The sequence below is a fragment of the Nymphalis io genome, chromosome 9 (assembly GCF_905147045.1).
Source record: "Nymphalis io chromosome 9, ilAglIoxx1.1, whole genome shotgun sequence".
NCBI classification, from domain to species: Eukaryota; Metazoa; Arthropoda; class Insecta; order Lepidoptera; family Nymphalidae; genus Nymphalis; species Nymphalis io.
This window is the reverse complement of record NC_065896.1, coordinates 3,508,150-3,519,613: the sequence shown is the minus strand read 5'-3', so window position 1 is coordinate 3,519,613 and position 11,464 is coordinate 3,508,150. Positions and strand designations below refer to the sequence as shown.

At 33.7% G+C, this 11,464-nt stretch overlaps 1 protein-coding gene across 2 annotated transcripts; it reads left to right on the top strand.

The window, feature by feature from the left end:
• Positions 1–2,147: 2,147 nt before the first annotated feature.
• Positions 2,148–11,252, top strand: LOC126770792 (transmembrane protein 104 homolog). 2 transcript variants are annotated; one of them, XM_050490356.1, is made up of 5 exons: positions 2,148–2,402; positions 7,756–7,934; positions 9,092–9,351; positions 9,753–9,964; positions 10,045–11,252. In XM_050490356.1, the coding sequence occupies exons 1-5, from the start codon at positions 2,399–2,401 to the stop codon at positions 10,803–10,805; spliced, it is 1,416 nt and encodes a 471-aa protein (XP_050346313.1). In that variant the 5' UTR covers positions 2,148–2,398; the 3' UTR covers positions 10,806–11,252. The 2 variants fall into 2 exon arrangements, with proteins under 2 accessions (XP_050346313.1, XP_050346312.1); XM_050490355.1 differs by having other exon boundaries at positions 7,722–7,934.
• Positions 11,253–11,464: the final 212 nt, after the last annotated feature.

Here is an 11,464-nt window from a genome sequence, read left to right as displayed (position 1 = left end):
TCTGGCCCTGGCAACATATAACACGCGTACATTGCGGACCGACGAGAAGGTCCTGAATCCTGATCCTCAAGGCTCTTCAGAGGCTATTTAACTTCGTCATAGCCAAAGGTCAAACGCCAAAGGCATGGCGCAGAAGTGTGGTGGCTTTTCTTTAAGAAGGGTAATAAAACCCTTCTGAAGAATTACAGACCCATCTCAGCCATGTTTCACACCCAAACAAACCGGTTTCCGAAAAGGCTTTAGTACTATAGACCACATACATACGCTGCGGCAAGTTATATAGAAGACCGAGGAGTATAACCAGCCACTTTGCTTCGCGTTTGTGGACTATGAGAAAGCGTTTGATTCGATCGAAACCTGGGCCGTGCTGAAATCCTTTCAAAGGTGCCAAATCGATTACCGGTATATCAAGGTGTTAAAGTGCTTGTACGAGAACACCATGTCAATCCGACTCCAGGATCAGAACTCAAAATCTATCCAATTGCAGAGAGGCGTAAGACAGGGAGACGTGATACCTCCGAAACTGTTTACCGCTGCTTTGGAAGATGTTTTCAAGCTTCTGGACTGGAACTGAGCAGTGTGTGCTGCCAGTGATGACTTACGGATCAGAGACGTGGTCGCTCACTACTGGCCTCTTAAGAAGTCTCAAGGTCACTCAAAGAACAATGGAAAGGGCTATGCTCGGAGTTTTTCTGTGAGATCGAATCAGAAATGATGAAATCCGTAGGCGAACCAAAGTAACCGACATCAACATAGTAAAAGAAGTAAGCGACAACAGCCCGGAGAATTGCTTATTTGAAGTGGCAGTGGGCGAGGAACATTGCTCGCAGAATCGACGGCCGCTGGGGCAGAAAGGTTCTCGAGTCGCGAGCACGAACCGGAAGATGCAGCGTGGGCAGGCCCCTACAGGGAGGACCGACGACATAGAACGAGTCGCAGGAAGCCGTTGGATGCGGACAGCGCAAGACCGGGCAACGTGGAAATCCTTGTTGGAGGCCTTTGACCAGCAGTGGACGTCTTCCGGCTGATATAATGATGATGATATACATTTATATCTATATATTAATAAAATAAAGCATAAATATTATTACCGTGTGTCATGCTTATGTCATAATATATGCATTATATGCATTCGCTGATTTTTCTGTAAAGGTTTTATACCTACAAATATCTCTTACAAAGCTTTTTTGTAAGTATCTTGTTAATATTTTGGCAGCGTTCGTTTCAATCTATAATTTTCTGCCTAGACTCCTAGACCTACAATTTCGGATCTGGGCCGACAACGTAAGCATAATAAGCTATATACCAAAAAAAATTAAACATATTTACATACTACTTAGCCTTTGTTCGGGCTGATCGGATCGTATTAGTAGTTTTTGAGTGAAACAGAAAAAAACAAACAAACAAAATTCACCTCTTTACTTTTTGTTCTGATATTCGGTTACCTTTTCATCTGATTGATATTTAATTATTATGCTTAATAGATAAATCACGGTTGCCACTTTTAAGTTTAAGCTAATTCATATATTCATTCATATACGCAAATGATATATTTTAATAAGTAATAATTTTAAATAACGATATTATTCTATTTAATGATATGCAGATTAGTCTATTTAATAATATGCAGATATTTATTAAAAGTCTATCTCGTTATGGTCGCGTTAAGCAAATTTATATAGAGAACAAACAAAATTGAAACCTAAAGATGAGAACATTTACGGCAAGTTAAAAAAAGGCATCAATCTACATTTTATTAAATATTATATAAAATACGCTTTGCGAAGTAGGACAACATCGCGAATGTATATATTACTATTTATGTACAGCAGAAATTTAAAAAGTTATAAAATTCTTCTCTTTATCAAAAATAGAACACAGTTACAATTTACTTGGGAGCCTGGGTGGAGTAATGTTAGGTATCCTAGTCATTTTCTGTACCCCTGACAACGTGTGGGCAACATTTTATGTTGATCAGTGATGTAAGCGTAATAAACAAATAAATAAAAACACTTTCGCATTTATAATATTAGCAAGGATTACTAATCGAAATTGTGTTAATGTATAAATATTTTAAGAGATAGCAACCCTGAAATTGACATAAATTTCTATAACTAACTTATTAACAAACATCAAGGAGTGAAACGTCAAAATACATGCGTAATGCGAATTGCGATAGGTCGATGTCAGCAAAAGATAAAGAAAGAATTCGAACATATTGAATTGTTGCTGTTGTAGCTATAATTTAAAAATAAATTAACAGTTGTATTTGAAGCCAACTATATTGTTTCTTTTGCAAATATGTCGTGCTGGAAGTCCGTGTCATGTTTCGTCGCCCGTGGATAGTAAAAAAAATAATAAGGATGCCTATTACCGAAACGGGTGATCAGTATTCCGTATGGGTAAGTAATAATAACAATTACAATCAAATATTAACAATAAATATTAAGCATTATACTTGTAAAATACGTTTCTATTTATATCGTTTATTATATTATAATTGAATATGTATGTAGCTTATTATATATATAAGAGTCATATATATTGTATTTAGTAAATATATTAAAATTTTAAAATAAAAATAGTTAAACACTAATAGTCTACAAAATTTAACTTTTTACACCAAATCTGTTTATATCAGTTATTATTCATTTTTTGAAGATTATTGCTTACAAAGTGAATAAAAATTATACTATAAATTTAAATTTTATATTCATTATTATATCACTAGTTATGAACAGAAATACTTTTTTAACTACTTTCTTAATTTTTTGAAAAATTGTTCAGTTTTTCTTATTTGTTTTATGTATACTTAACATAACACTTTTGTTAAAATTGGCTATTAAGTTTTTGTAAATTATTTCTAAGATTATCACAATAAGTTATTTTTTTTATTTACTGCTTATATAAAATGTGTATAAACCCCTGTCTGACCCGAAAGAGGCATATAGGTGTGTAAGGTGTGTTATAGACATTACTAAAAAATATTAAAAATCAAATATTCATTAATATTAAAACGTTATTTTAATTTATAATACACATTTTAGTGCCCTAATTCTCCAATATCGAGCAATTTTTTTGACATGTGACCATCACCAGAGTCATTAAATGGCTCCTTTGCAGCATGTCAGTACTGCTCAGGGTCAACTGGTGCAACGTTTTGTCTACCGACTAAAATAAAAAAATGCCACAAATTACCTAGCTCACACTCTCAGTAAGCGGTCTGAGCTACTTGGACATTAATGCGTTATTTAATTATTTTAATTACTTATTAACTTTTTCAGGGAAACATACAGTACTTTTATACTAAAAGTAATACATTTTTTGTAATAACACAATAAAGTTTCCACACTTACTAAAACATAAACAATAACATCAACCACACAGGTTATACGAGATTAAAGAGAAAGTAAAATTAAAATAAAAACACAATAAGTGTGATGTGAAACCTTATTCTTAAACTATCCCTGACTTTGCAATATTTTATTATTTTTCGTTTGCACAAACTTCTCTTTGTTAAGCCGACGCCCGACATACCGGTTCATGCCTATAGGCGGTGTCGACTTTTTCAAAGACCCATGTGACACGTGAAGTCACTCAGTTTAGCGCGTAAATTGCGCGAGAGCAACCTCTAAATGCTTGCAAATGTGGTCTAGGTAGTACAAGTCGCGGAACTCGGCTCAATCTACAATTGGATTCATTTGTTTCAGACCATTTAAATTTATCCGCCAAATAATTGGGAATTTTACGATATTTTAAGGTGAAAGTGATATTATTTAATTTAAGTGTACGGCGATTTTCCATATTATATATATTCTTGGAATTTAAATAAGGTGTAATATGCGAATATCGAAGCATATTGTAACAATATCTTAGACAAGAATTTTGTATCCGCTGTATTTTCCTTTTAGTCTTTTTATAAAGAAAGGGGCTATAAAGGAAATCACAGTAGTCCAACTGAGATTTTTTGTTTTTGTTCGCGATGATTCACTCAAAAATGGTCTAAACTTGTAGATCATTTTGAGTAAAGCGTAACACTTCGAAGTAAGATATGTGTTCTTCAAAACGTAATGACCCATCTAACTTCACCCCAGGATTCTTCGCTAGCTTAGACTCAACTTAAGAATGACCATCTATAAAAATCCTATGACACATTTGACCAAGCGATACAATTTGTTGCCTAGTACCAAAAATTATGTAAGTTTGCGAATTTAATGACAGGTCATGATTCTTCGACCAACTATAAATTTGTGAAAGATCATCATTACCATGTTGTATAGTTATATCATTATTTATATATGGATTGATATTCAATAATAACTGTGTATCATCTGCGTACATGTGGATTAAGCTAGTTTTGACACATTCGTGAAGATCTGCCGTATAAATTGAGTACAAAATTGGTCCAAGTATAGAACCTTGGATAACACCTCTATTAAATTTTATTATTAATTTCATCAACGATATGTAATAACGCTGTAGTGGAACTGTGTGACTTCCTAAAACCAGTTTGACATTTCGGAATAATGCTATGTTTTTCAAAATAGGAAGCAATTTGTTGATTTACAGCCTTTTCCAAAACCTTTGATAAAACAGGCAATATAAAATTGATCGTAAGACTTTTACTGAGTCTTCATTTGCCTTTTTCGGAAGAGGTTTTATAATTGTAGTTTTCCACGATGTTGGGAAGCATCCCGTGCGTAATGAAGTATTTATTATATGTGTAATAGCAACTAACGAGTATGGGAGGGTAAGTTTTACCATTTTGATAGAAATGTCATAAATACCTACTAAATTCGAGACTATAGAATTAATTATTTTTAAGATGCTCTCGGCGGAAAGTTCTGTGAAATTACATCCGGAATAAATCAGTTGGTTATACTTATAATGCTACTATTATTATGTGAAACACTAGGTACTGAGTCCAGGAATGCTTTATTTATTATATTTGGATCACGTAAATGAGCTGGACTTGTTTTATAGTGAGTGCCAAAAACTTTTTTAAGTTCACCATGCATTTTTTCGGATTATTAATAAATTTATTAATTTTATTTGTGAAATAAAAAGATTTTTCTTTTTGAGTTACCTCAAATACAGTGTTTCTCAATTGTTTGTATGAATTTATATCACGGTCAGAGTTCGTTTTCGTTGCTTTAATGGTATCTGTAAACGCTTAGTTTTCAAATGAACAAAATGACTGAAACGGCCCAGAATTAAAAAAATGAAACATTTCACCATAACATCGACATAGTTAAACTGTAATATCATATCCCAAGGTGTAATAGATGATTGGAATTGGTATGTATCAAGATCAAAATTATTAAATGGTGATGATCACTCAAATCAGCGTTATTGAACATTAATTTCACTTACATTTAAGATATCATTACAGCAGATAACATACATATATTAGAAAGCTAGATGTACTCGTGACTCGAGTATATTTGTTAACTATTTCATTCAATTAATATTCTGCTATTAATTTTCGACTTCCCCGAGATAGTCTTTAACAATTCTAGCGACGTGAGGTCGTGCGTTGTCGTGCATAAGTTGGAAATTATCCCCAATATATCCAGCGTAAGGCATCACATGAGGCTCCAGAATGTCCGTTATGTAAGTTTCAGCATTAACAGCACGATTACGGAAAAAACCAGCTCTGTGCGTCCCGTCAAAGAAACACCTCCCCAAAACATTGTAGAGCCTCCACCAAATCGGACTGTTTCTCGAATGCAACACTGAGAGTAGCGTTCTCCTGACCGTCGTCGCGTTTGGACTCTACTACCACTTACCATCAGGTGGAGTAGAGTCATTTGCCATCCCGGACATATAAAAAAAAAATTAAGGTTAAAAATTCTAACGTTAAAAGATTACAATATTTTTTTTATTTCTGCTATCATAGTATATTTGCAATAAACATAGATTATAAAAGATAATCATAACATAAAACGACTAATGTCGCGTATGGAGTTTATATGAAAAACAGCTGACTTTTTTAATTTGCGCACTAAAATTTTGCAATCTAACCCAAACAAAAGAATAGTTTCGTTCACGAGCCTTATTTTTTACAGTACGAAGGAGACGCTGATTTGCGAATGTCAAATTATCTCTAGAGAAAATTTTATGGGTAACACCACTTATTTCTATATCCGATGTTGTAATAGCCCCCTTTGATTTGACTTTTGCCATTTTTTTATTGAACTGATTACTTTGTCTTTTATTTGCAAGGAAATAAAAGACAAAGTAATCAGTTCAAAAGAACTAATATACGTGACGGCTCCTTTTGGGGTTGAAGCTATATTAGCAAACGTCAAATCAGTTGTGGGTTGTTATTCATCATATGCAGGTGCCATTCGGGATTTATGTTTTCTGGTTTTCATCCTATATACACATTCTAAGTCACTGGGTAGAATCGACATTCCCGTTGTTTTTGCTATTAGAAACAGTATCAGCTAAATTTTCATTAGGAGTTTGTGATCCACTCTCCAAGTTGTTGATACGATCTTTTTGGTCCCTTTTATTTATTTAATTTTGTAAGTTTTCATTTTGTAACATTAAATCAGACAATTTCTGTTCTATTTTTTAATTCTTTTTACCCTGATGTTCGACTTCTAAGACTTCTTTGTAATTCAAATAAGTAATTTTTCATCTCCATGACACAAGATTGTAGCTTTTTGAATTCATTATCTTGTTCATTGAGCCTCGTATTTATTTCTGCGCGAAAGTTTCCTATTTCTGTCAATACTAAATTATTAGTTTTTGTTTCCATATCTTCTTGATCTCTTGACCAAGCTTGTGGTATAGGCGACTTGTTACTATGTGATGAAGTGTTGATATCCTTATTAGTCACTTTTTGCACTCTTTTAGAACTCGTTTTGCAAGTTGAACACTTCCATGTAGTTCTAGCGTTATTCGAATCACTGTTAAAACGAACGCAATCGGAATGAAACAAATAGCTACAACTATTGCACTTAATACGTTTTTGCCCGACTCCTATGTTGACCTTACATATCCCACATGTACAAACCATATTTTGAATTAATTATTTTAAAAATTACCGTGAAAATAAACGTGTGGTATATCGGGGTTTGAACCATCAACTTCTCGAATGTAGTACCAGAGCCGTTACCAATGCGCCAAACGTAAGCTGATAGACGCTAGTGAAAATATGCAATACTGTTTACTGTTCTGTTACTTATGATGTTTTCACAGTGTACGTTAGCTGTGTTTCTTATATTGTAATTTATGACGGTAGACAATAATTATCTACAGTGATCTCCGAACCACAAAACTATATCGATGTTATTTATAATGTTAATTCACAATTTTTAACACTTATTTTTTTTATTCGACGAGCACTAAACTTTTTCTGCGTACGTTGTGGTGATTTTCGTCACTGAATAAAATTAAATTTTAATTTTATTCAATGGTAATTTTTTTACTAAGTATTTAAAAAATAATTACATAAATAGAATCCACTCAGGATGCCCAATAACCACTTCACGGGTCGGACAGGGTTTTTCTTACGTACTATATATTATTGCTTATAACGTTAAATTAATTCTTAAGACTTGATTACTGAATGAATATACCATTTGATTATTTACTATGCATTTTAATATTAACTATTATGTAAACAGGACCAGTTACATTTTAAGGCAGATGACAAACAACAAAAAAACAAAAGGACAAGAGTAATTTGATATAACAAATTATTTTTTCAGGTTGGATTAATTTACATTTTCAACTTGATCGTAGGGACTGGCGCCCTAACCCTCCCCGCAGCGTTTGCCCGAGCAGGATGGGGTCTCAGCACAATTTCACTAGTCTTCCTTGCATTCATGAGCTTTATGAATGCAACATACGTGATAGAAACAATGGCATGTGCCAATGCTGTTTTAAAATGGAAGAGATTGCAATTAATTAAAAGAAACAGTGTAAGTACAGCACAGATGATTATGGGAATATGTTTAAAATTGAAAACGCGAAACAGCAATAAGAAAATCATATTTCAGATTCTATTTTTACCTACCCTACTTTTGAATAACTTTTATGATAAAAAAGCAGTTACATGTTCATAATCATCGTTTTACATGCTCATTATCTTCAAAAAGCCGAGATGGCCTAGTGGTTAGAACGCGTGAATCTTAACCGACGATCGTAGGTTCAAACCGGGCACCACCGAATTTTCGTGTGCTTAATTTGTGTTTATAATTCATCTCGTGCTTGACGGTGAAGGAAAACATCGTTAGAAACTTGCATGTGTCTAATTTTATTGAAATTCTGCCACATGTGTATTCTACCAACCCGCATTGGAGCAACGTGGTGGAATAATCTCCTCTCCTTTCTCCTCAAAAGGGAGAGGAGGCCTTAGCCCAGCAGTGGGACATTAACAGGCTGTTACTGTATCATCGTTTTAGATAATATCGATTAGAAAAACAGCACAGTTTTTCTTCATTATGTTTTAGGACAAGATTAATTATAATTCTCTTCTCGAGCTTGGTGTCAAAGGAAAACATTGTGATGAAACTATCGTCTGTCAAAAAATAACTTTAAGTAAAAATTTAAATAATCACGTGTCCACGTGTATTTTTGTTTTTATGCTTTTTATGTTTTTGCTATACATGTACATACCTCGAGTGTCGTTAAAATGACTCATACTATTGTGACCCTGAGCCTGTGTAATAATAGTATTTTTAATGAAATACTATTATTACACAGGGAAGTTGCATGTACTAATATATATCGCATTTGTACACGAAAATTAATAACACAAATATAAATTATAAATAATATGTAATAGTCACAAATAGATATATTTTATTTGCAAATTGATTGATTAGGATTTCTTTTTATTCTTTGAGTACCAATGTGGTTTACATCAATGACGTTATTGGCTGAAATATAACGACAGATGTTGAAGATGTTGGAAAATCAGGCCGACTGGGGGCTTTAATGCCGTGTGCCGCGTCAACCATTAGAGTTATATGTATTACGTATTAACTATTAATATATCATGTTGGCACATATTCTATCCGTGCGAAGCCAGGTCAGGTCAGGTAGTGTTCGTTTACTGTATTTTCTTAATTTACAGGTCCAAGAAGACGAATCGGATGATGAAGGAACATCATCCCACCATGCTTATGGTGATCTAGAAGATCCCCTTGTTTGTGGGGAGTCAATCCCATCCCGTTACTACAGTCTCGATAAATGTATTGAATTAGGCGAAATGGCAAACCTGTTCCTAAGCAAAGCGGGAAGAACAATGTTTTATTGTACCCTCTGTGTATATTTATACGGAGACCTTTCCATATATTCAGCGGCGGTGTCAAAATCGTTAATGGATGTTATATGGTAAGTTATTAAATCTTACTGATATTGTAATACCTAGAGTATGTTAGATTGAATTAAAGAGCCACGGTGGTTTGATTAGAATTTTTTAATCTTAATCGAAAATTGCTGATTCAAACCTGGGCGAGCATAACTGAACTTTAATATTAAGTATATTTGTGTTTATTATGTTTCTCGTGCTAGGCGTTGACAGTCTTCCACTTTCTCCTTAAAATAAGAGAAGGCCTTTAGCCCAGCTGTGGGATATTTACAACTGTTTTGGAGTACATAAAAAAAGCAAATATTGTATTTATATCCTTGCCATGTTTCATAATAGGCCGAGCAATCTGAAACCGCTGAAGTGTGAAACGCTTTGCCTAGCTTGGTAAGATTTTTTTAAGTAATTCAACTTATTCTATTTACAGTTCTACAGTGCCTTCAAACGTAACAAATACAACAAATTGGGACATTCTTCCATGCTTCAACTCTCCATCCGAATCCACGTCAACGTACACCCGCTTCGACTGCTATCGGGTCGCTCTACTTACGTTCTTCGGGGCAATGGGACCCTTCGTCTTCTTCAACGTGCAAAAGACCAAATACTTACAACTGTTTACATCTGGCATGAGATGGCTTGGTAAGTTTAGAACAATATTATATGATTTTTGTAGACCAGTTGTCTATGGTAACATATATAATTAAAATAAATCCTTTCAGCTTTCGCCATCATGATATCTATGGCGATACACCTGCTCATAGTATATGGGCCCCAAGGGAAGCCGCCAGCATTTGACTTCACAGGGATACCAACTCTCTTCGGAGCCTGCGTGTACTCCTTCATGTGCCACCACTCGCTGCCGGCACTCATAAGTCCTATAAGGGGAAAGAGTCGGCTAGGCCTCCACCTCGCTCTAGACTACGGGCTCATAAGCATCTTTTATCTCCTTCTAGCATTCACTGGAGCGTTCGCGTTTGCAACGTTAAACGATTTGTATACCCTGAACTTCGTGCCCACGGACAATGAGAATATATTGTTAGAAATCGTAGAATACTTCCTTGCACTTTTCCCAGTCTTCACGCTGTCTACTAGTTTCCCAATAATAGCGATTACCTTAAGGAATAATCTACAGAGTCTATTTTTAGACACGAGTCGCTTGGAGTCGTACAATTTTGTGTTCAGGAAATTATTGTTCCCCATCGTCGCCGTGGTACCGCCGCTGTTGCTGACGTACTTTTTAGAGGATATAAGTATATTGATTAAATTTACGGGATCGTACGCGGGAACTGGGATACAGTATATGATACCAACGTTTTTAGTTATATCTGCGCGACGACATTGTACAAATTTACTTGGGCTCGGTGTTGTTAATAGATATAAGAGCCCTTTCTCCAATATCGCGTGGGCCATATTCGTGTTGCTGTGGGCTTTTATGTGCGTCATATTGGTAACCGTTAATATGTTTGAGAGAAACTCATGACATTGATTCAAAAGGTTTTTGATTTTTGAAAATATATTACAGCGTTTTAAAGCTTATTAGATACCGTGTGTTCATCGTTATTAATTTAAAAAATTTAACTATCAAACCACAGATTATAGTTATTTATAAAAAAAAAAATATATTTATTTTTAAAAAAGCGTTTTTATAAAGTTTTATATAAAATGTATGATTTCTTAACTTTTGCTCAAATGTTTTAATATATTTATTTGTATAATTAAAATGAAAACTATAAAAACGTAACAAAGTAAAGAATTTTAATCAACTATTATAAGAACAAATTACTAATAAACATTAAATGTCAATCTTTTACCCCGAAAATATTTTAAACCAGATTTTCATCCTCGTATTCGTATTATTTAATTGATTTTCTAACAATTTGTAGCTTGCATGTGCTTCTGTATGCAGTATTATATCTCATATATATATATATATATATATATATATATATATATATATATGAGATATAATACATATATATATATATATATATATATATATATATATATATATATATATATGAGATATAATACATATATATATATATATATATATATTTGTCAACTCATAGACATTTTATAATTTTTGGTATCGGGTACTACGCCAAAATTCAGTTAAGAAATTGTATTGATAGTACATTC

What these genes read in the sequence shown, in the direction of transcription:
- LOC126770792 (XM_050490355.1), top strand. Translation starts at nt 2,325, where the DNA reads ATGTTTCGTCGCCCGTGGATAGTAAAAAAAATAATAAGGATGCCTATT. An exon ending in GTGATCAGTATTCCGTATGG is followed by an intron (nt 2,403 to 7,721) that starts GTAAGTAATAAT and finishes TTATTTTTTCAG; the next exon opens with GTTGGATTAATTTACATTTT. An exon ending in ATCTGGCATGAGATGGCTTG is followed by an intron (nt 9,965 to 10,044) that starts GTAAGTTTAGAA and finishes AAATCCTTTCAG; the next exon opens with CTTTCGCCATCATGATATCT.